At 39.4% G+C, this 25432-nt stretch overlaps 1 protein-coding gene across 2 annotated transcripts in view; it reads right to left on the reverse strand.

The window, feature by feature from the left end:
- The window catches only part of TMPRSS7 (transmembrane protease, serine 7), a 42000-nt gene that overhangs the window by 14271 nt on the left and 2297 nt on the right, over window positions 1-25432 (reverse strand). Inside the window, exons 2-10 of one of the 2 annotated variants that reach the window (XM_021716849.1) lie at window positions 24514-24763; window positions 20042-20172; window positions 17441-17508; window positions 15797-15990; window positions 13276-13314; window positions 12298-12526; window positions 10842-10972; window positions 10045-10157; window positions 1859-1965 (exon numbers count right to left, since the gene is read on the reverse strand). In XM_021716849.1, coding sequence (XP_021572524.1) covers window positions 1859-1965; window positions 10045-10157; window positions 10842-10972; window positions 12298-12526; window positions 13276-13314; window positions 15797-15990; window positions 17441-17508; window positions 20042-20172; window positions 24514-24763 — 1262 coding nt within the window. Of the gene's footprint in view, window positions 1-1858; window positions 1966-10044; window positions 10158-10841; window positions 10973-12297; window positions 12527-13275; window positions 13315-15796; window positions 15991-17440; window positions 17509-20041; window positions 20173-23194; window positions 23328-24513; window positions 24764-25432 lie in introns of those variants that run through there. The other variant, XM_008066584.2, reaches the window with a different exon arrangement.

Raw genomic sequence — 25432 nt, forward strand, 5'->3', positions numbered from 1 at the left:
AGGCTAACTACTCAGCAAGGTGTCTGATTAGGTCAATTGGCGCTTTTCCTTTCTAGATGAAAAGTACTGATAATAGGAAGGGCTGGCATTTTAAATCCTGAAGGTACAACCAGCATCAAATGAATCTGATAGGATTTCAGCCCGTCCACAAGACTAGCAAAGAACTGACTCTTGAGGGAAAGTATCTGGGACAGAGAGCTTTCCTGGTATTGGCTGGGAGGAGACCCTGCTGCTACTTTAGCGGCAAAAAACACATCCTGGGTTGTTGTTATGATTTAGGAATAAAATAGTGCCTCATTTTTATTTTATTTTATTTATTTATTTAGTTATTTATTTTTGAGTTGGAGTCTCACTCTGTCGCCCAGACTGGAGTGCAGTGGCCGCTCCCGGCCACCGCAGCCTCGACCTGCTGAGCTCCGGTGATACTTCCGCCTCAGCCTTCCGAGTAGCCAGAATTACAGGAGCGCGCTACCACGCCCGGCTAATTTTTTTTTTAATTGTAGAGATGAGGTCTCACCCAGTTACTCAGGCGGGTCTCAAGCAACCCACTCACCTCAGCCTCCCAAAGGTGCAGGATTACAGGCTGAGCCATGGAGCCAGGCTGAGCCACGGAGCCCGGTTAGTGCCTCATTTTTAAAGCATAGTCCTGCCATAGACTTATACCTTCACAAAAGGTTTGTAAAGATTTGTTTTCTGGATCTCTATTTTAATTAAATATCAAAATATAGTAGCTTTAAAGCCTTGGGGCACATTCTATAGTATGCATTCATCCAATGTCATTTTGAAAGCAATCTTGCTATTTTTACTAATAATAGCTAATATATTTTGACCTGTAGTATACATTATTTCATTGAATGCTTATCAACAAACAAAAAAACCCTGTTAAGTAGGAATGATTTCATTGGTCTTATTTCACAGACCAAAAATCAAAGAAGTTAAATAATTTGTCCTAGTTAATATAGGGATTAAATGTCAGGGCTGGAATTTGAATTCAGGTCTTCTGACTCTCACATAATAGAGCCTTGATTCAATTATACTCCCAAAGTAGTACAGACTACATTTTAGTAATGAACCCAAGAATGCCTCTGAATCTGATAGGGCCTATTCCAACAAAGACCAATTATTATTTTGCAAGTCTGTCTAAAGAGCTGAAAGAGGGTTGTTCAGGTAAAGCCCTCAGAAAGAGAGAGTTTCATTCATAGGATAATGATAAGCAAAGAAGTAACAGACAAATCCTTTAACCTCACTGGAAACTGAACCGAGAAGCTATTTTGCTGTCAAGATAGGGTATCCTGTATTTCTGAATACCTATTCAACTGAGTGCCTATTGAATACTTATTTTAGATTTAGCAGCAAATAAACAACAACAAGAACTAAAGGACAAATTAAGACTGAGAGTAAGGACCTACTAAGTTGGCTCAGGAAGCCTAAGCACCTAGAGTTCTTTGACTTTATTTCTAATCAACCTCAACCCATTTCCTAGCCAGGCCAATTGAGACTCTCTTGCCACTCAGAATTGACTAATGGTTCCTAACTTTTATACCCCCAGAACCCCAATTTATTGTTTCCCCCTATGGCTCCAGGATTTGAAAACTTTATCTGTCAAATTATTCTGTGAAGTGTAAAATATACACATCTGTAGCCCAGCAACACATTGCAGTGGTGGAGCAGGAGACCTAAGACACGGGTTTGAATTCTGCCTCAATAACTCATGAAATGAGTGACCTTAAGCAAGTTGCTTAACTCCCATATTCCTCAGTTTCCCTATCCATAAATGATAAAATGCAAATTCTTCAAGGACAAGGAACCCACAGCTGTGAACCTGTCATCAGATTCTTCACATATGGAAATCACTTACATGTGTTCATTGATTTCCCACCATCCATGCTCACAGCCTTTCGCACTCTTCTTGGTTATTGAATAGTTATGGAATTTCAGTGCTATGCCAAGAGTTGATAGGGGAGTCTGTGAAAAACAGATGTTAAGGCATTAAAGATTAATTAAAATATTAAGTCAAAATGATTCAATTGAAAGACGTTTGCTAATTTCCTCAGTTTGTTGTTTGTGAAAGACGTTTGCTAATTTCCTCAGTTTGTTGAGCAAACACACACACACAAATACACACACATATACACACACATTATGCAACTGATCTTTTTATTGTGTTGTGTGAGATGCACATGCATTAGGTATATCAAAATTTTAGTTTCTATTTTCACTTAACCTGGAGTTATTTAAGATTTTTTAAAGTTTTTTAAGGTTTTTACATTTGAGAGAGTTGAATTTTGATTTGCCCATTTTCAAGTGTTCTAATGACATCTCAACTGAATAAAACATTATTACTTATACTGCTTTTAATTTTTCAATTTATTTATTCATTTATTTTTTTGAGTTGGAGTCTCACTCTGTCGCCCAGACTGGAGTGCAGTAGCTGTTCCCAGCCACCGCAGCCTTGACCTGCTGGGCTCCGGTGATCCTTCCGCCTCAGCCTTCCAAGTAGCTGGAACTACAGGCGCGCACTACCACGCCTGGCTAATTTTTTTTTTTATTTATTGTAGAGATGAGGTCTCGCCTACCCAGGCAGGTCTCGAACCCGCGGACTCAGGCAATCCACTCACCTCAGCCTCCCAAAGGCGCAGGATTACAGGCTGAGCCACCGAGCCCGGTTAATTTTTCAATTTATTAAGGATTTTTGTTTTACGGTGTTCTACTCTTTGTGCTCTCTTTTGGCTCTTAGTGGGATAGACCAGTTCTCCTGAACAAAGCAGATGAAAAGGAGAGTATGATAGAAAAGGAAGCAGCCAGCTGGGTACTCAAGGGAGCAACTTTGGGCTCCAGGTAGAGCTGGGTGACATGGGATATATCAGCATTTCTGGGTTTCAGTTTGCTCCTATTAGGTGAACTTAAACACCCACGTATGAGTGTAAGCACTTTCCTCTTTTGATGTAAAAAAATGACATGGTTTATTTAAAGCATCATTCAGATTCTTTAGATAAAGGATAAATGAAGCAGCATCCTCTTCACATTAAATCTGGGTATTTCTGAAGGTTGTTACTGAGTTACCTTAGGTCTTCTCAGAATAGATCAAATGAGAAAGAGCTGTCTCCCAGCCACCTAGAGTTCTTTGCATTTGACATTGGATGAATGCTCACACACACAAATACACACACATACCACATATACACACACACTATGCAACTGATCTTTTTATTATGCTGTGTGAGATACACATGCATTAGGTATGATATACTAAAATTTTAGTTTCTATTTTCACTTAACCCGGAGTTATTTAAGAAAGAGATTTTACATTTGAGAGAGTTGAATTTTGATTTGTTCATTTTCAAGTGTGCTAATGACATCTCAACTGAATAAAACATTATTACTTATACTGCTTTTAATTTTTCAATTTATTAAGGATTTTTGTGATCGAGTTTATTAGTGCTTCATGGTCACTTGAAAAAAGGAGTATTCTCTACTCACATACAATATCAAATTTTTTGTATAATTTAATATCCTGCCTAACCTTATGCATTGCCCCTCACTATTTATCATGAACCAAAAGAAGGGAATTAAGATTTCTTATCTAACTACTTAGAAGGCTGAGGTGAGAGAATCACTTGAGCTCAGGAGTTCAAGGCCAGTCTGGGAAAAATAGTGAGACCCTGTCTCTAAAAAAAAAAAGAAAAAAGGTTGGGCTTGGTGGTTCAGCCTGTGATCCCAGCACTTTAGAAGGCCGAAGCGAGTGGATTGCCTAAGCCCACGGGTTCGATACCAGCCCAGGCAACTTGATGAGACCTCATCTCTACAATAAAATACAAAATTAGCCAGGCATGGTAGCGTGCACCTGTAGTTCCAGCTACTTAGAAGGCTGAGGTGGCAGGATCGCCGGAGCCCAGCAGGTTGACACTGGGGTGGCCATGAGTGTGCCACTGCCCTCTAGCCTGGGTGACAGAGTGAGACTCCAACTCAAAAAAAAAGAAAAAGAAAAAAAATACCAAATAAACTCTTATTTGAACATTTCCACTTCTTTGTATTTCCTAGTTTTTGATTGATGGGTATTAATGCTAGTTACTTGCTGCATAAATAATAATAATTAGATCTTGTGAATCACCTTTTATCACTACAGATTTCCTTTCTTCTCTTACTTTCAAATTAAGCATGTCATTGCTCTAGTTTTAGTGTTGCCTGGTAGAAAGATTTTGAAATCTGCTTCCTTTTTATAAAACTTTCTTGGTATAATATTGTCCATTCTTTTTGTTCAGCTTCATGGATTCACTTTGTAGTTTACTTTGTCTTTTAAAAACAACAGAAAGTTAACTTTTAGGTAATACTTTGTAATTCAGTCCTGCCATCTTTTTCTTTGGGTGAATTTTACCCATTGATTTGTATTGCTCGGGCAGACATCTGTTTTGAGTTATGGCATCATATTATATGCTATTCTTTCATGGTGTATGTGTGTGTGTGTGTGTGTGTGTGTGTGTGTGTGTGTGTGTGTGTGTGTGTGTGTTTGCTTCTTTCTAATGTGCAGTTAAAAATAGTAAACCACCCCTCACCACCATCTTTTGAAAGGAAATGAATCAGATACTTTATGTTTTTCATTTCAACATCACAACAAGATTTTTATGTGGGTAGTATGATTCCCACTTTATAGAAGAAGAAACCAAGGCTAACAAAAGATAAGTAACTTTCCCAAGGCTAGGAAATGCAGAGCAGAGATTTTAAGTAGTCCTGCATTTCTTTGAAGGCCACCCTTTCCCCAGAGAGTCGTGTTGCTTGGAAACCAACAAAGGGGACTCAAGAGGAACAGGGTATTCTTACATTCACCAAAAGTCCAGTGCTCACAAGAAGACACAACCCATTTTGTTCCACTCTTGTCATTTGGTTATTCTTCCATAAAATATTTACAAATTGAGAGATAGTATCTTAATAACCAATGTAAATTTTATAGTGTAAGAATGTTTTCCAATACAATCCTCTACCAGGAAACTTGTATAGGCATTTTTACTATGTTCTGCTGTTTCAGCATAAAATGAATTTATATGCACCACCACCCTCCAATCTACAGAATTTCTCCAAAGAAATGAAATAAGTCTCTTTGCACACTGATTCTACTAACACAGACCTGCACACAATTCTATATTTGACACAGATTGGCCAAGAGGCAATACTGGTATTAACCTGCTTGACACATGGAGGGATGAGGTGCAGTTTCACAATGTGTTGCAAGCTACTTTGACAAATGAATGACAGCAAAAAACAAATAAACAAACAGACAAACAAAAAAACAACGCTATTTTCTTATATGCTCTGTATTCTGAGTTTCTGTTCCCTACCCCCTGCCTTTGCATGGCAGGAAATTTAACCAAGTAAAAGAAAGAATTCTCCCAATCTGTAATTTTTAAGTACTTCTCTGGCTAGTAATAGTGACAGGTTGCAGGACACACTTTATCTTTTAGTCACCCCTAATTTTTAATTGGTTGTGCGTAATCAACCTAAGAACCCACCTCAGATGTGCACTGGACATTTCTGAGAGGTACTTACATAATTCCTTCACAGAAGCAGGAAAAGAGGGGCTTCCTTCTAGGGAAGATATGAAGAGATGAAGATATGAAGAGATGACTTCTTGACCCATAGTAATCACTGCTTATGTCTGGTGGACCTAAATTGGATGGTGCTAGGCTGATGACATCTGGGATTAAACAATTCAGAGTACTGTTCCACTTTCTAAGATTCTATAACAAAATGTGTTGGAATACAAAGAGGAGCAAGAGAGGAGAGGTAAATGTTCAGGTGAGTGAGTGTTATGAAACACAGGGAAGCCGAGCATCCTTGGAAACCCAGCAAAGGAAAATAGGCTGAATTTATTTATGGAGGAGGCATGATTCCTTCCAGTCCTCCCTGGGTCACTTTCTATTTGAGTGATCATTTGAGTGATCAAATGATTTGCCTCCAACTCCACTTCCTTATCTATAAAATATGGTAAAAATATCTCTTCCATATCAGAGGTGAGTTTTGAAGAGCAAACAAAAATATGCTGCCACAAACGCTATAGTGCTAAACAAATGTAGACACTATATCATAAATGCAATACTCTTTTTTAAAAATTTTATGTATATGTTCCTTCTTTCCCTATAATCTGTAAACTCCAGGGAAAAAAAGGATTTTATCTTGCTACTAGGTGTCTCCATATGGAGCCTGACACATAGCAGACATTTAATAAGCATTTGTTGAGTGGAATGCCTATTAACTCGAGAGAGGAATCAGGTAGACTTTACACTGGAGCAGGATTTAATCCTTCTCAGACAAATAAGACCTTAAAACTCAACTGAAAATGAGTTTGCAAAGGGAGTTGATTGTGCTTCAGTTCATTTGGAAATGAAACCAGATGCTAAGAAGAACTGAGGAAGAAAGAAGCCAACTTTTGTATATAAAAAAATTTTCTTGTGACTTGAGTCAATATTTTTGTTACTTAGGTCATCTAGTTCCTAATTTATTTTTAATAACTTCAAAGCTATTTTACAGGTGAAGAAATGCAATACTTTTTACACTGCTTTCCATTCATGGAAACACGCTCTCACACTGCTCTGGGTGGCTGTGCAAAGCCTTCTGAGAAAAGAGCAGCTTTATTTCACCTGCACACAGAAGAGGACAAACCCTGCTCTCGGGGAAACAAGTTTGTCCTTGTCCCTGGTGTTTCCTGATTCCTTTTCCCCATTCCTCACTCCTCCAGTGGGAAGTCGTTTTCCTTAAAAAGACTTCTTTTTCTTCAGCATTTCTAACCTTCAATCCTCAGCAAACAGAAAATAATCTGATACTCATTTACACCCTGACTAAAAGTCACAGCAATGTTTAGAGATTTTTGTTTTATGTCTATGGGGTTACTATGGAATCAGCAATTATTTTATCTCAAAGGAATTTCAAGTATTTGACAGAGCTTTTGAGAATGGCACCTTCCTTGTTCTGGTATCATATTAACACAAGAAGATAAATCTGCTTTTGGAGAGATTGAAGAGACAGAGACTTGATGTCTTTCCATCTTCTTTCCCCAAACTTTCCTTTAATTTTCTCTTCCTCTCACCTCCTTACCAACTCTCAGACCCACTGGTTATCTTGTTTCTGCTGCCTTGAAGCCTTGAGAATCTGGAGTGAGCAAGGGCTTAGCACTTCTGTCTTTTAATTAGGAAATGTTTGTGATAATGATTAAAAATAAAGCATGCACAGGATATGGGTAGAGTACTAAAATTATTTTAACTGTTTAACTGTTATGACTATGCACAAAAAAATCATATATGCATCAAATGTCCTCCTGTCTCAGGGTCCTTGCTTCAGCTTTTACTTTTACCTGTAATATTTCCATCCTGTGGTCCATAAGGTTAGCTTCCTCATCTGTCTCAGGTTTCTCTGCAAATGTCCCCTTGTCAGTGAGGCTTTCCTGAGCCATCCTATTTAAGATAACCAACGGCTGACTAGCTACCCCCCACACCCCTCTACCCCTAAGCATGCCATAGAGTCCTCTTCCCTGCTTTATTTTTCTCGGTGGCATTGTATCACCACAAGACATATTACATATTTTTAACTTGTCTGCTTGTTTATCACCTGGGTTCCCCTATTGAAAGGGAAGCTCGATGAGAACAGGGCTCTTTGTTGTTGTTGTTGTCTGACTTCATGGATCCTCAGTGTCTAGAATAGTGCCTAAGTGCCTGGCTCATAACAGTCATTCGATAACATACTGAACAAATGCAAACGACAAACTGATTGCCACTTAGGTCTCTTTACTGTGCCCCACAATCATGATTTTACATGTATATGCTGAATGATCCAAGGTGACACTTTGACCTATCTCTATATCGTACTATAGTTGGAGTAAGAAAAATAGTTTACTGTCTAAGATTTAAAAAAAAAAGGAGAAACGTCTTTTCAAGCACCAGAGGGAGATGTGTATAGTTCATATAAATTTTTTTAAGTAAAACTTGTTTTTATTTGCAGATAACATAATCATTTATGTAGAAATTTCCTTAAAAACCTACAAGAAGATATTAGAACTAATAAAATTATTTATCAAGTTCATAGAAATCAAATGGAGATATGCACACACACACACACACACACACACACACACACACACACACACACACATACACCTAGTTTTTTTGTTTGTTGGTTGGTTTGTTTTTAGGGTCTCACTTTGTCACCCAGACTGGAACTCAGTAGGACAATTACAGCACACCACAACCTTCATCTTCTGGACTGAAGGGGTTCACCCTCCTCAGTCCCTGGAGTAGCTGGGACTACAGGCGAACATGCCCAGCTAATTTTTTATAGAGACAAGTTCTCACTATGTTGCCCAGTTGGTCTTGAACTCCTGGGCTCAAAGGATCCTCCTGCCTCATCCTCCCAATATGCCGAGATTATTGGTGAGAGCCACCATGCCCAGCCAGATATGCTATTTTCATAGACTGCAAAGTTCAGTAGCATTAAGATGTCAGTTCTTCCTAAATTGATCAGCAGATTACACAAAATGCCAATTTAAGATTTCTTCTGGATTTTTAAAAGTAGAAATTGAGAAGCTGATTGTATCATTTATGTGGAAAGGACCTAGAATAATAAAACCAATCTTGACAAGAACAACAGAGTTAGAGGACTTATACTACCTGACCTCAAGACTAACTACAAACTACAGCAATGAAGAGTGCGATACTAGCATAAGGGCTGACAAACAGAGCAATTTAACAGAACAGAATGTTCAGAAATGGGTCTTTAAAGCAACCCAATGAGGAATATAAAGTCTCTTCAAGAAATGGTTTTGAAACTATTGAATATCCACCATGTGAGAAAACAAAAACAAAATAACTTGACCCTTATCTTACAACATACAAAATTTTGAGGCTGAGTGACTTAACTGTGAAAGCTAAAACCAAAAGGCTTGTGGAAGGAGACATAAGAGAATACCTCTGTAACTTGAGGCTAAACAAAGATTGCACAGACAGGATGCAGAACATCAAAACCATGCAGAAAACTAATTATAGACCTCATCAAAAAAAATTTTTTTTGGTACACTCTGGTTTACTTATACAATTGAAATATAATAATTGCCCCTCAGTATCTGCAGGAATTGGTTCCAGGAGCCCCATGGATGCCAAACTCTGAAGATGCTCCAATCCTTTATACAAAATGGTATAGCATGCCTGTAATCCCAGCACTTTGGGAGGCAGAGATGAGAGGATTGTCTGAGGCCAGGGGTTTGAGACCAGCCTGGGCAACTTGGCGAGACCTCATCTCTACAATAAATCAGAAAATTAGCTGGATGTGGTGGCACCCACCTGTGGTACCAGTTATTTGGAAGGCTGAGGTGGAAGGATTGCCTGAGCCCTGCAGGTCAGGGCTGCAGTGGCCGTGAGCATGCCACTGCACTCCAGCCCGGGTAACAGAGTGAGACTCTGACTCAAAAAAAAAAAAGGTGTAGTATTTGCATATAACTTATGCACATCTTCTTGTATACTTTTTAAAATCATCTCTGGATTACTTATAATACCTAATACAATGTAAATGCCATGTCAATAGTTGTCATACTGTATTGTTTTTTATTTGTATTTCTTATTGTGACTTTTTAAAAAATATTTTTGATCCATAATTGGTTGACTCCATAGATGCAAAACCTATGGAAATGGAGAGCTGACTATATCACCTAATTCAATTTATTATTTCTTTATTATTTATATAAGAATGCTGATGATGAAGTAATTAAGAATTGACCAATGTGCTTTCTTATAACAAAATGATGATTTGATCCTTCAACAATGCCTTTTATTACTTAATATAAGCAAAATAAACCCTAGTCTGCTAAGAGCAGTTTATTTGTGGGTAGAGGGTTGAAATTACAGGAAAATTTTGTGTTCAAGATCATATCTTTCAACAACTGTAAAATTAAGCAATATTCCTTCTGTTATTTAAAAAAATTATGGTAATAAAATAAAATTGAAAAATAAAATGCTACTGAAAACAGAACAGCAATATTTTTCTAAGATACTGGTGAAACTAGACTACCTGAAATTTCCAGGTACACTTGCATTTTGGAGGATAGTAGCTCGGGTAATATGGACTTGAAATTTTCCCTTCAAAGCCAGTGATTTCTTTGACCAACACTGTGTTTTCACACTCTGAAAAAGATACCCAGTAGCACATGATGATTGGCAGCTGTGGGATTATGGGAAAATACTCTGTATACACGTCTTGATGACTAATGCACACTTCTTTGTTCAAAAAGTGTATATATTTTTTAAACTTTGTTTTGTTTTTAAAATAGTACCCTACAGATATACAGTTTAAAATAATCTTGCATTCTATATTCATTTTCAAATTATATATTTTGGCTACAGACTTGTAGGATGCTATTCCTTTCTTTTAAAACATAGTTCTGAACCCAGAGATACCAGCAACAGCTGAACAGAACATTTCCTCAGAGGCCTGAGTTCCATTCCACAGACCCCTTCCTTTGAGTTCTAAACTATAATAATTTCAACCTCTCTCCTTTGTTCCCCAGCCTTAAGAGTGATAGTTGCTTCTTACATGTTAACACACCCATGATACCTAACGGTTGTCCTTTTTGCCTTTTGAGTTACATAATTAACACTTTTACTAACTTAACAGTTCTTTATTAAATAAACAGTTCTTTATTAAATTCATTAAAACAACTAATATGATCACTCTCTCCTGACTAGACCTTGATTCAGAGGCCCTGACTAATACAACTAGTATTACAACACAATCTCTAGAAAGATAAGCCTAGAATATCATAATAAATATCTCTAACAGTGACTCCTCTTTACTTGGGAAAGACTTACTTTGTTCTGGAATGATCTCAAAATATGCCCGGATTCCTGATAGCCTCCGTACATGAGGAGACTTGAATGTCATCAACATGAGATTATTTGTAGAAACAAATGACATGAATGTTCTCGTGGGTTCACAAATTCTGAAACAAGATAACAAAAGTACATGAATAAGAGGTTGTTTGAGAAATAGGCCTCCTTTCAATTCTATTCCACGTGTTTCCTGGGCCTCAGTTCTTGTGGATCTGTCTCTGCCAGTCAGGTCTTCATCATTTAGCAACCAGAGGGCACTATGAATGGAACACAGAGCAGAAAAGGGTACAGAAATGTTTATGGAGTAACTACTACCAGAGATTTCTTCTGGATGTATGTCAGTGGACCCTCTTTGCGTGCCAATGAGGTCTAAAGGCAGTGTGTTTAATGGCGAAGGTCCCAGGCTCTGCCCTAAGGAAAACTGAATTCAAAACTCAGTTCTATCACATAACTGGATGAAATATGCCTGGCTTAACACTTTGTAATCTTTCAGTTTCCCTTCTGTAAGATGGTAGTAATAATAATAGTGTGTTCCTCATAGCACTGTGGTGATGATTATATGAGATAATAATTAAATATGTCTAGAAGAATGTAAAGAAAAACTGGTAATAATGATTGAGGAATGAGAGTCAGTGGTAAATTTACTTTTTACTACATACTCTTGTATACTGTTTGAATTTTTAATATGCATATTCTTCACCAAAATATAAATACAAACATATACACACAAAACACTGTTACATACACACATATACACTGCTAAAATATAAGACAATTCATGTACTTTTTTAGCACAGTGAGCAACAAATAATAATTTATTAATAAAACCTAACTCATTATTAGGGTACCAAATATTAAGTACCTGTAACAGATGTCTACTATTAAGTAAAAAATTTAAGGTATGTGTATGTATGTGTGATTACATATATAAATAATAAAAGTATTTATGCTAAAATATAACAGAAATTTGTTCTGGGTAATGAGATTGTAAAGTAATTGACATTGTTTACTCTGACCTAATTTTCTACAATAAACATATATTGCCTTTTTTATAAGAAAATAATTTCAATCGGTTTACTCATATGATGCATTCATCATAGAATATTTATTCTCACACTACTAGAACAGTAGACTTCATCATGATTATGATAAATGTAAAATTAAACAAAAAGTCTGCTATATTTCAGATTATTATCTGAAGCTCTTGCTGTATTGACTTTGAGAATATTGTTTACTACAAGTGAAAGACAAACATCGAATCTGATAGACTCTAGCAAAGATAATGGAGTATAACGTACTAAATAGAGCAGGGTTTGGTCTCTGAGCCCATGAGTGCACACACACATTTTTTTTTAATCCAGAGGAAAGACAGACACTGTAAAACAGAGAGACTGTAAAAACTCTCCACTCACCAATAAGAATGCCTGTGTAATACCTGTACAAGATGCTGCTCCGGATAGGCAAGAGGGAGTCGTAAATGGTCAGAGAGTCGGTGACACAGTTGTCAGCTTCAATTTGAATAGACTCAATTGAGAGACGAATCAGATAGCCCACTATGGCCACCAGCTTGAAATGACACATCAGCCTCCCTGAGGTTGCAGAAATCTCCAGAGGGTAGCGGAGAGACAGATGATCTGCAGAAAAGTACTGAGAGCAGCCTTTTTCTGTGGAGACAGCACCTTTTTTCTTTTCCCTTTTTAATTTTTTTTTATTTTTAGGAATGACTTTTCTAGAAATCTTTGCAGAAAAGTAAAGAGCAAAATAGGTCATGTGGAGGACATTTGATGTCTTTGCCAGCCTAAAGTCCAGTTCCCCCTTTTTTGGCAACAGACTAGGTTTTACCTTGGACAGACTGTCCTTATCCTGTCTATATAGTTTGGTTGGTGTTTAACCAACCCCTAGTTTCACAGGTGGGCACATAACCCAGACTGTCCAGAGTCAGAGAGGTTGGTTTAGGAAGGGACATGCTAGCCAATCCAGACAATGATTTCTGCAAGAAGTCTTCAGTCACAAGACTTCTACAAAAACTGTCAGGAGATTATGGGGGTGGTTTCCACCATGGCTGAGAGAGTTGTAAGTTATAAGCCAGGATCTGCTGCTGGCCATTTTTGCCACCACAGTGGAAGAACACGCTTGATCATGAAGGCTCAACAGGCGTAGCCAGAGATGCAGAGGCCTGGCGATGTTTTATTTTAGAACCTGGACCCAACCACACCTGAAGCCAGAACACCCCATATATATCCCAGTTACAGGAGCCAGTCAAGGCTTTTTTGGTCTTAGGCCAGTATGAATGCATTTCTGTCACTTGCAATTAAGTGGGCATTAACGAATACCATCATTAGAAAAGAAAAATTACAGCCCAAAGGATACTATATGTGTGGGGGGAGGGAGGGAAGCACATGAAAGAATTTACCAGATCCTATGGTTGAAGAATAATCTGAGCGAAGTCCAGCTGCATGGGAAAAAAAACAGAAAAGAGACTGCTAATCCCATCATTTCATTTTGTTAGACTCACTTAGTAAATATTGGTTTCAGTCTTTCTTTAAAACTAATTAAACACATCTGGGATTTACTTTCAAATAATCCATTGAGGTTGGGGGAAGTTGTTGAGGTATTTAGAGGTCAAATAGAACAGTAATGAGTTGAAAGTTGTGGAAGCTAAGTAAAGATGTCTGAGGAATCATTATACTATTCTCTTTACTTTTGTACCCTTGAAATCGTAGCTTCAAGTTTCAAACATTTTTTTAAAGGTAAAAAAGCAGTCTAGCATGGTGGCTCACGCCTGTAACCCCAGCACTTTGGGAGGTGTAGACAAGAGGATTGCCTGAGTCCAGGGGTTCGAGACGAGCAACTTGGCAAAGACTTCGCTTCTACAATAAATCAAAAATTAGCCAGGTATGGTGGCGCCTGCCTATAGTTCCTGCTACTTGGAAAGCTGAGGTAGAAGCATCGCCTGAGCCCAGCAGATCGAGCATGCCACTCCAGTTTGAGTGACAGAATGAGACTCTGACTAAAAAATAAAGGTAAAAAAGCAATCAAACAGATATGATACTAGTCTTATGTCTGAATTAATACACCGGGGTACAGAATTTCCATGAGATTATTAGTTCATTTAATAAATATTGACCAACCAGCCACCATGTCTTGTACACACACACACATATACACATGCACACGGGTCTGACAAATTAAGTTCATGAACTTGCCACCATGCACGTATGTTGGCAGCACTATACAAACAACTTGGTAAGGCTTCATAACCTTGGTACAATGTCTGACAGCTGTGTTTATGTCAATGTATCTTGCTAAGCGGTGTTCATTATTGCTGTTGCATGTTTTTGTGTGCCGTCACAAGACTGTTGGAGTTTGAATTATAGCAATGAACAAACATTAAATTTCTTGGTAAACTTGGCAAGAGTGGAAGTGAAATCAAGGACATGTTAGTCCAAGCTTATGGGGATAATGCCATGAAGAAAATGACAGTGCACAAATAAATTAAATTTTTTTAGTTGATAGGCTCATGCCTAGAAACCCAGCACTTTGGAAGGCCGACATGAAAGGATTGCCTGAGCCCATGGGTTCGAGACCAGCCTGGGCAACTTGGCGAGACCTCATCTCTACAATAAATCAAAAAATTGGCCGGGTGTGGTGGTAAGCGCCTGTAGTTCCAGCTACTTGGAAGGCTGAGGCTGAAGGATCGCCGGAGCCCAGCAGGTTGAGGCTGCGGTGGCCATGAGCATGCCACTGCACTCCAGTTTGGGTGACAGAGTGAGACTCCAACCCCCCCAAAAAAAAGCTTTTCTGAGGTGAGAGAAAGTGTCACTAATGAAGAAAGGTCAGGATGACCAGTAACAAGCAAAACTAATGAAAACATTACATAAATTCATCAAATTATGTGTCAAAAACATCGACTAACTATGACTAAATAAACATCAATAGAGAAACAGGAAAATCTTAACTTAGCAGACCAAATAAGCATCAATAGAGAAATAGGAAAATCTTAACTGAAAATCTTGGCATGAGAAAGGTATGTGCAAAAATGATTCCAAAGGTACTCTTGCATCACAATGATGCACCAACTCACACAGCACCGTGAGGGAGTTTTTATCTGGTGAACAAATAACTGTATTAGAACACATTCCCTACTCACCTGATCTGGCCCCCAATGACTTTTTTCTCTACCAAAATAAAGAAAATATTGAAAGGAAGACATTTTGATGTCATTCAGGATATCAAGGGCAATAAGACGACAGCTCTGATGGCCATTCCAGAAAAAGAGTTCCAAAATTGCTTTGACGGGTGGACTAGGTGCTGGTGTTGGTACATAGCTTCCCAAGCGGAGTACTTCGAAAGTGACCACAGTGAAATTCAGCAGTGAGGCACTTGTTCTAAGATGAGTTCGTGAACATAATTGTCAGATTCATATATATATATTTATACATATTTATAGACAAATAGGGGGTTACACAATAATTAAACCATTTCACTGTCAAGAGAAACAGTGAAATTTGCATTTTGACAGGGCTATAAGGCAAGCAGTTTTTGGAGCACTGAGCAACACTACACAATACAGGTGCAGTTCTGAGTTCTGTCAGGACAAGGAAAAGACAAAATAAACCTCAGCAAAATTCTTTCTTCTCCGGAACTTTATTCCTTGGGAACTTAGTTTAAAGATGCATGAGTTGAATAAATGTAGAGAAGAGTATATTTTAATTAGTTCAATTTCATGTGTATTTTGTCCCCAAATCTATTGTTCAATCACTGTATATAACATTCCGCAATTTCTTTTACTAACATAGCTCCAGTGTCTTTCATTAATCCCGTGCTACTGGGATTGTGGAAGAGAATACTTCATTACCGCGTGGACTATGACCATGGCAAGTATCAGAAGTGCTGCAGGAAGGAATACTAAAGGAGAATTACCCCACAATCACCATTTAGTACCACAGAGTCCATGTCCACAGCCAGACCCTGCAAGCTCCCCACGGAGGTCCGGTTTATGATGCTTGTCTGGATGGAGTCCTTCAAGATGGCCGCCACACAGTCCTCACAGAAGATGTGGCCCTTGGCACGTGGCATGACAAACACAATCCAAAAGTGGACAAGGAGGCCACCTTTGTTGTTGCTGCTATAATGAAAGAAGAGAAGTGTTCAGAAATATCTCTTAGGGAGCAGACTTTATAGGGAGGTGGCGACCCAAGGGACAGATTCAAGGTAAGGCCAGTGAGCATGCCCTTCAACTGAACCTAACTCCCTTCTTCATATAGTCATTGATTCCTCTTATGGAAATTGGAAAGAGAAAGCATCGTGTTATGTGCATTCTGACTACTGTGTTTGATTCAGATCGAGAACCATGACTATGGAGTTGCATTTTTATGGAGAATGTACTATTTCTATGGATATCAATCAGTATTTACTGCCATTAAAAATAACAACAGTAAGCCGGGCTCGGTGGCTCAGCCTGTAATCCCGTGCCTTTGGGAGGCTGAGATGAGTGGATTGCCTGAGCCTGAGGGTTCGAGACCCGCCTGGGCAGGGAGACCTCATCTCTACAATAAATCAAAAAATCAGCCGGGTGTGGTAGCGCATGCCTGTAATTCCGGCTACTTGGAAGGCTGAGACGGAAGGATCGCCGGAGCCCAGCAGGTCGAGGCTGTGGTGGCCGGGAGCGGCCACTGCACTCCAGTCTGGGCGACAGAGTGAGAGTCCAACTCAAAAAAAATAAATAAATAAAAATAACAACAGTTACACATTGCATGATACTTGACCATGTCCAGACACTGTGCTAAATATGCTTTATCCTGCTTAATCTAATGAGAAAGGTATTATTGTTGTTATTATTCCAGTTTTACAGATGAGGAAATTGAGGCCAATACAACTCAAAGTCACACAGCTAATAAGTAGGATCCAGGAATCAAGCCCACTTTGGTTTTCAGTCAGACCTCAAAGACTAAGTTCCTAACTGCATACATACTGCCATATATTATGAAAGAAATATAGGATAGTATTCTGCAGTAAATAACCTGGGAAATGGAGGGTTAAAGAAAGCAATCTAGTTGCTTTACTCCAACACTGCTCAGTGCCTTTAATATGACAAAGTGGATTGTGAATCTCTACTGATATACTTGTATTAGGAGCGGGTGGAGGTGGGATATTTTAATAGTATACAGTACACAATTTCTACTAAAAATTACTTGACCACAAATTCCATTTTTTTCCCAGAAAATCTCTAGTGACCAGTTTTTCACTGAACACTGAGAAGCAGTGGTCTGTGCTTTATTTTTGCCTTTACCCTCCACCCAATGTAATAGCCATGTTTGTGGTCATTTTGCCTAGTAACACCGATATAGGGCTCCATGACTCCAGCTACGGGGAGAAGGTGAGAATTTGGTAGATAAAAAGCAAAAGCACAGCATGCCAGCAGGGCAGAGAGTTGGGTCATTAGTTGCGCTAGTAGGCTATTAACCGGCAACCATCCCTGAGATGTTACTTGAGAATGGTGGAATCTCAGCCCCTCTGCCTTATGTGGAATCTACAGCAGTGAACACAGAAATCCCAAAACAAGGGACATACATTACCTGACATCTGCAACGACAGACTGCTTATAAAATCTGGAGAAGGCAGATGTTGTATAAACCAAGTTTAGCTGAAAAAGAATTAAGGTGTCTTAAGTGTTTGAAACTTGGCTTCCTTTCACAGTATCTCACAGGTTGTAGGTCCCAGTTCTGACAGCCAACAAGAAGAAGAGAAAGCCTCAAACTAAAGGCCTCTGACTCCAATCCCGGACGTTATTTCTTGAATTCGAATAAATTCTAACTTCCTGCAGCAATTCTTGGTTTACTTACTTTCATTCTGCTATCTGAACAATCAGTTAATCTCATTCATTTACTGCCTTATGTAAAGACTCTAGTTAAGCTTAACTTCTGTAGTCTGCCCACTCCAAAGATTAATTTTCTCTACAGTTAACAGATCAAGTTCATTTAAGCACATTTTCATAGTACAGTATTTGACCCAACTTTTCTATCTGTGCTCCCAGCGCTATTTATATTCCTAAGGACACATTCTCATACAGCCACCAGGTGGCGAGTGGTGCCCACGGCCCCCTTCAGACCTCCGGGGAAAGGCCCTACCCTTTTAAAACTCCATAATTGAATCTCAAAGAGGGGCTCTTTCAATTTACTTTCGTCGCCCTCACTTAGCATTTCTAAAACCAAATTCACTTTCTTCTCCCAAGTCTTCTACTCCTCTGGTATTTCCCTTTCTACATAATTGGAAAACCATCGACCTAATAGCCCAGGATTAATTTTTTTTTTTTTTTAAGTAAGCCTTAGAAACTATAAAGAATAGTGGAGGCCGGCCTCAGTGGCTCAGCCTGTAATCCCGCGCTTTGGAAGGCCGAGGTGAGTGAATTGCCTGAGCCAGCGGGTTCGAGACCCGCCTGGGCAAATTGGCGAGACCTCATCTCTACAATAAATCAAAAAATTAGCCAGGCGTGGCGGTGCACGCCTTTAGTTCCAGCTACTTGGAAGGCTGAGGCGAAAGGATCTCTGGAGCCCAGCAGGTCGAGGCTGCAGTGGCCGGGAGCAGCCACTGCACTCCGGTCTGGGCGACTGAGTGAGACTCCAACTCAAAAAAAAAAAAAAAAAAGTGAAAAAATATGAGCGATGAAGTCTAAATTCATTATGCAACACAGAACATGTTGCCTAAACTCATTATGCAACACAGAATATGTTGCTGAGCCCTCATTTTTGTTTGTTTTTTTGTCATCCATAAAGTGGCAATCAAAATTCCTACCCCCTTGGGATAATTTGAGGATTACTTAGCGTACTCATATGCCACATAACAATGTTTCAGTCAGTGACAGACCACATATAAGATGATGATCTCATAAGGTTATGATGGAACCGAGAAATTCCTGTCTTCTAGTGATTTGTGTTACAATTACCAATGGTATTCTGTACAGTCACATGCTGTCCAGGTTTGTAGCCTAGGAGCAATCAGCTGTACCATATAGCCTACTAGGCTATGCCATCTGGGTCTGTGTAAGTGCACTCTATGATTATTCACACAATGGTATCCCCGTTGTTGAGTGACGCATAACTGTACCTTATTAGCGGTAAAGGGCTTAGTGGCGTACCTGGTATATAGAAGGTATTTAATACATAAGAGCACTGTTGTCTTTGACTTGCCCTCTCTCTCAACACCCTTCCTCATTCTACACTGCATCAAGGTCACCACCGTGGCAACCTTCTCCATTACTGCGGAAATACAAATTGGCAGAACTTTCTAGCTGGTAATGTGTGCCAAGAGCCATGAATAGATATTTTTCTGTTTGGCCGAGTGATTATACTTTTAGGAAACCACCTAAGGCAGTATCAGAGATACACACAATTATGTGACAGTTTTGCTGTAACATTATCCATAGTAGCAAAAATCAGAAACAGCTTAAATATCCAGTTAAATGAGATTTGCAAGCTTTCAAATTATTCTTTCAAATATTTTTAAAAGAGATTGATTTTAAATGATTATTTTATATTGATTTTAAATGATTCTTTGATATTGATTTTAAATACTCTTTCACATATTATTAAAAGAATATTTACTGCCATGGAAGCATGCAATATCATGTTAAGAGAACATAAATGTTTGTAAAGGTGAATAAATACTCCAATATTGCACTATTATCTATGTCTATGTAGTCCAGAATAAAAAGGAGCTTTATTGCCAATGATGGTGTTTTAAAAGACTTCAACATTTTTCAAATAATTTTCTGGAATTTTGCTTTTGCAATAAATATTATTAGTTCTACAGTGAAACAATTATTTTTAAAAGTGAAGAGATTGTCAGTGAATCAAGGATGAAATAAATATGTATGATCACAGAATTAATCAGTAGGCATGGAATTCCAGAAGCATTTTAAACGTCATCTGATTTCTTTATTTCACAGATGAAAAAACTGAAGCTGTGAGAGCCATTTCTTTTTATGTTAGAAAACACTGCAATTCAATCTTATGGCTCTGATTAACTAAATCCATGTTTCCTTCCTTGACAGCTTCTTTCACCCCACCCACCCTCTACTTCCCTAAACCCTGCTCACCTGTGACCCTGGTGGCCCCTCCACCACCGTTTCCCAGTATCCCTCGACTCTGCCCTAACCTCTTCTTCCCCCCTGGCCTCACCACTTGCTGCACAGTCCGTGCCACTGAAAGAAATTCCCTGGACTCCTTTTGTCGGTGTTCAGGAAGAAATTCGATGTTGGTTATGCGAAACATCCCAGCAAAGTAAAAAGCATCTTTGCTTTCTGTCTTATCTGTAAAATAGGAGAGAAGGTGATTAGGAGACTTTCCTCTCTGTGTAGCAGTAAGGCATTGTCTGAGCAATGCCAGTATCATGCTCCTAAAATGGCTTTATTTTAGACAGCTACATATCTAACTGGTCCATAGCCTGGAAAGCTCTAAATATACTTAACAACACTCTTCCATCATCAGCAAATAGCCATATATTTTAGAATATTCTATTCTCTCTGCTCTGGCAAATACTTAAGAGCAAGATTAAAAGGCTCTCATGACCTTCGTGCATTCCTTTCTTGTGTCCATAATTTATTATATCATAACATCTGTCTGCTTGTTTGTCTCTTTTTTGAGCTCTCTAAAGGAATAAACAGTAATTAATTTTTTCCCCGCAACTCCTAATGTAGCCAGTGCCTGGCTTAGCTTTGAAGCTCAATAAATTTTGAGAGAGAGAGAGAGAGAGAGAGAGAGAGAGAGAGAGAGAGAGAGAATATTGCTGCTTAGCACAAGACCCAGCACATGGAAATGCTAAATAAACAATGGCTGAATTTAAAAGAAGTTGCAATGTATGTAAGTGACCCATCCAGGGTCACATTAGCCCCAGTAGAGTACTGAGGCTGTGGAGGGAATGGGGAGCACAGAATAAGGACAGGAGTCCTGAGCTACTGTCCTAGATTTGTTCTTTCAGGCTATGTGACCTTGGATAGATTCCCTTGCCTCTAGGCCTCCCCTGTGAAGCAACAGTTGTTTCTGGTTTGGGTTTTTTTGTTTGTTTGTTTTTACCAGGGAAGTGCTTTTTAGATTTTTGTTGTTGTTGTTGCAGACTCTTTAAAATTTGAGTGAAAACTATGACTTCCTTCTAGAAGCTCACACTTCTTTCTCGTATCAGTATGTAGGCTGGAGTCAGAAAACAGCAATACAAGGGAGACCAATTTAGCATTCAATCAAGTTATATTTACCTAACTCTTCAGCTCAGCCTAATGTACCAGATCCTCTATGGTCTCCCAGATTAGCTGTCAACCTCGTTTCTCAAGGCCACCTTTGTGTCCACATTTCACGTGTCCAAACTGGCCTTTTTTTGCAGAACAAACTTTCTTTTTCATACCAGCTTCCCTTTGCTCATACTGATCTGTCTCCAATGAAATGCCCTCTTTCTGATTTTTACACAGCCAACAGCCTACTTCTGCACAAGGATGTTCTAAAACGTTTTACAAAAATGCTAGGGCAATGCAAATGTATCAACTGAGGTACAGCAGAGAAATGATGGGGAAATACATTGCTTTGTTTTGGGTTGGGGTTATGTGTGCTGGTCTTCATTGCCCTTTGAAAGGACATAAGATAGAGTCAATATACCCAATGAGCAGCCATTTTAACATTGCTTAGCTTTGTCTTATTTTTCTAGCAGTTCACTTTAATTTGCCCCCTAATCACTAGTAAGGACAGAACCAGTTTCCCAGAGGTAGCTATTGATAATTGTTTTACATCCTCCTCCACGGCTTGTTTTGTAAACAAGTTAACCTAATCAGCCCTTCATGACACAGACCCAATGAACATAGCAACATTCATGTAACTGGCCCACTCATCTGCCTGCCATCTCACCTGACGTCAGTACCTGTGTGTACCTGTCCCCTTCATGATGACATGAAAAAGACCACCACCCAATTACCTTAACAACCTGTCCTCATCAAAGAGAAGGTTTAAAAGCAATCAATCAGCCAGGCTCAGTGGCTCAGCCTGTAATCCCAGCACTTTGGGAGGCTGAGGCGAATGGATTGCCTGAGCCTGAGGGTTTGAGACCAGCCCCGGCAACTTGGTGAGACCTCATCTCCACAATAAATACAAAAAAAAAAAAAAATTAGCTGGGCGTGGTAGCACGCACCTGTAGTTCTGGCCACTTGGAAGACTGAGGCAGAAGGATCACCAGAGCCCAGGAGGTTGACACTTGTGTGGTCATGGGTGTGCCACTGCACTCTAGCCTGGGCTAGACTCCAACTCAGAAAAAAAAAAAGCAATCAACCTCAAGCAGTCATTCACCATTGTTTTGTTAAGTGCTGGCCAGGCCATGTGTTCTTTGAGCTGTGACTGTCATGTTTTCTTAGCTTTGGTCCCCTCCCCTACCTTGGGGAGGTGAATCTCCTCTCTCTATATATCTCTCTAATTTACTTTCTAAATAACTATATTTTCCAATCTAACCTCTGTGCAATTTTTTGCATCTTTTGCGTGTCTCTGGATTGCAGACGAGACATCCATCCCAACAGTTCTGGCCTAACATTTGGAGGCCCTGCTGGGATTTTTGACCTAACACTCATTGACTTGACTCCCTAACCATCAGCTCCTTTAGGACAGAGATCATATCATGGACTGTCCTCATGCCTATCACTGGACCCAATATATGGCGGACACACTCAGGTGTGTCAAATGGCGGACACACTCAGGTGTGTCTCTGGCCTCCACTCCTGGGCAGGCTGAATGCCTCTCTTTTGTGATCACAAGATAATCACTTAAGCAAAAAAAAAAATCAACTCATACTCTCTCTCCAGCACTAAACTGTGAGCTTTTCAAAAGTAGAAAATGTATCTGTGAGCTTTTTGAGGGTAGAAGATGTATCTTGGTATGTGTGATGCCCTACATTGTGTCATGCAATTTATAGGACTGTTCAAGACAATATTCATTCATTTTTTGGCTATAAATCTTGCCCTCCAATCCAATTTTAATATTCTTGAGAGTACATCTAGGAAAACTGTTTCTCTACTCACACTTCCAACACCAAGCAATTCTTCAATTCTCTGTAGATGCTAACTGGATGTTCAATGACTCAATTCAATTCTGACACCAGCTATCCACCGTTAGTGTCCAACCTTGCAAGCTAAGGGCTTATTCCCACAAAATTGCACCCCCACATTGCAGGTGTCAATCAAAAGTAGTAGGTTCCCAGGTCACCCACACTACTGTCTGATTTGGCTACAAATTGGGGGTTCCCATGTCCCCTTTGGGTTTGATAATTTGCAATAATGGCTCATAGAACTCAGGAAAACACCCCGCTACTACTGGTTTATTATAAAAGACACAAATGAACAGCCAGATGAAGAGGTATAATAGGCCAAGGTCCAGAAGGGTCTTGAGCACAGAAACTTCTGTCCCTGTGGAGTCAGGACATGCCATCCTCCCAGTAACTGTATATGTTTACCAACCTGGAAGTTCCCTGAATCCTGACATTTAGGACATTTCTAGAAATTCTGTCACTTAGGCATGATTGACTAAATCATTAACCATTGGTGAATGAGCTCAATCTTCAGCTCCCTCCTGAAAGTTACAGCCTTCTAATCGCCTGGTTGGTTCCTCTGGCTACCTGAGTGCTTTTAGCTACCAGTCCCTCCAATAGCATACAAAAATCACTTTTAAAAGCTCTGTGTTAGGAACCAAGGACTAAGACGAAATATTATTATTATTACTATTCTATTTATTTATTTTTTGTGAGACAAGTTCTCACTATGTTGCCCAGGTTGGTCTCAAACTCCTGGGTTCAAGCAATCCTCCTGCCTCGGTCTCCCAAAGTGCTAAGATTACAGGTGTGAGCCCAGCCTAAAATCAAATATTATAGCAAAACATATATATATCTGTATTATGACAAAAAATGTTCCTCTTACTCTTATTACTCAGGAAGTTAGAGTGTTAGAAGCCTTGTGCCAGAAATCTGGGGCAGAGGCTAAATATATATTTCACATTATGTCACAGTGCATGTACTTTGTATTAAATATATTAAGGTGTATAGGTTGGGAACTCCAATATAAGACAATAATGCTACACTCATGGAGTTGCATGAGTAAGTACTCTGCAAGAAAGAGCTTGGTTATGACACCTGTCCAAAAGGATCAATCAGATCAACAAAAAATAATAGCAGGGGGAAGAAATGCATGTGCAAAATGGAGCCCAGGGAGCCGGAAATATGAGGTTGCCTAGAAACAGAAACAGGCAGTGGGTGGAATGAGGAAATGAAATAGCTTAGCATTCCATTAATTTTTTTTAAAGCTGCAAATGCATTACATTTCTGAACTAGTCAAAATCCCCTGAGCACCCTCCTCAGCTCTTCCCATCCTATTCCCCATCTCCTCCTCTTGCTTTCCTACAGGGGGGAAAAAAACACAGAGGTAAAATAAGACATGGGAAAGGCAATTCTGGTTTCTTTCCCCTTAAAACATCCACACATTTTCCAGTTTTGGGCATCCATCTCTGAAAGAGGAAAATCCCATCAGAAACACCCAAGGCAGGTCAGGCCTGTGTGGCTAATGCTGGACCCATGCAGCTAATGCTGGACTCATGCCGCAAGGCCTAACCCCAAAGAAACACCGATTTTAACTTACTGATATAGAGCCACAGAAGTGTCCAGGCTATGACAGCCAGGATGAATAAAAATACTGTGAAGAGAATAATTTTATTTTGGACATTCCAAAAGGGAGCTTTCTTCCTGGATTGCTTCTTGGGTTTGACCTTGCTGATGGGTTTTCGCGGTGGTCGTCTCCCTGGCAATGGTGGTCGTCTCCCTGGCAATGGTGGCCGTCTCCCTGGAAACTTTCCCTGGGCACTGACCACCTGAACTGAGATATTGGATATCTTAAACACAAAAAGATATATAATCAGTTAGAAGTAGTCCAAAGCTTGAATGAAACTACCCAGTCAGGAGACCTTGATGCTAAGAGACCTGAATATATCAAATTATTGATGTAAGTATAATAAATTGATTTGCATCAAGTCACAAAATTAATATTTTGAAGTAGACATTACTGTATATGAACTCATTAAATGGCTTCCAGACCCCCCCCTCAACTCTCCAACTCTGCTGAATAGATGCTGTGGAGGAGCGGCCTGAATTTAATGGAGTAGACTAGAGGATGTGAAGGTTAGGAGGTTAAGGTTAAGGTTCTATGTGGGTAGATTCATGTGCAGACATGGGTCTGCATGGTGTGTGTGTGTGTGTGTGTGTGTGTGTGTGTGTGTGTGTGTGTGTGTGTGTTTCAAATGTTTTTATAATATTGCTTTTCTCTTGAAAGGTTGTAATGTCAAAATGGAATGATTTAATGAAATAATCAGCCACCATTTTGACACTGCCTAGTTCTGTCATATTTTCTGAGCAAAAGTACCTAATTTGCTCATAATCACAAGCCAAGGGCAGGCCGGTTTCTCGGAGGTAGCTATTGATAATTGTTTTACAACCTCCCCACCCATCTTGTTTTGTACTAGTAGCTTTTCTATTCCAAGTATTTGTCTCCAGTCATAAGAAAC

Source organism: Carlito syrichta, unplaced genomic scaffold (genome assembly GCF_000164805.1).
Source record: "Carlito syrichta isolate Samal-C Ts95f unplaced genomic scaffold, Tarsius_syrichta-2.0.1 Scaffold309017, whole genome shotgun sequence".
In the NCBI taxonomy this organism is placed as follows: Eukaryota; Metazoa; Chordata; class Mammalia; order Primates; family Tarsiidae; genus Carlito; species Carlito syrichta.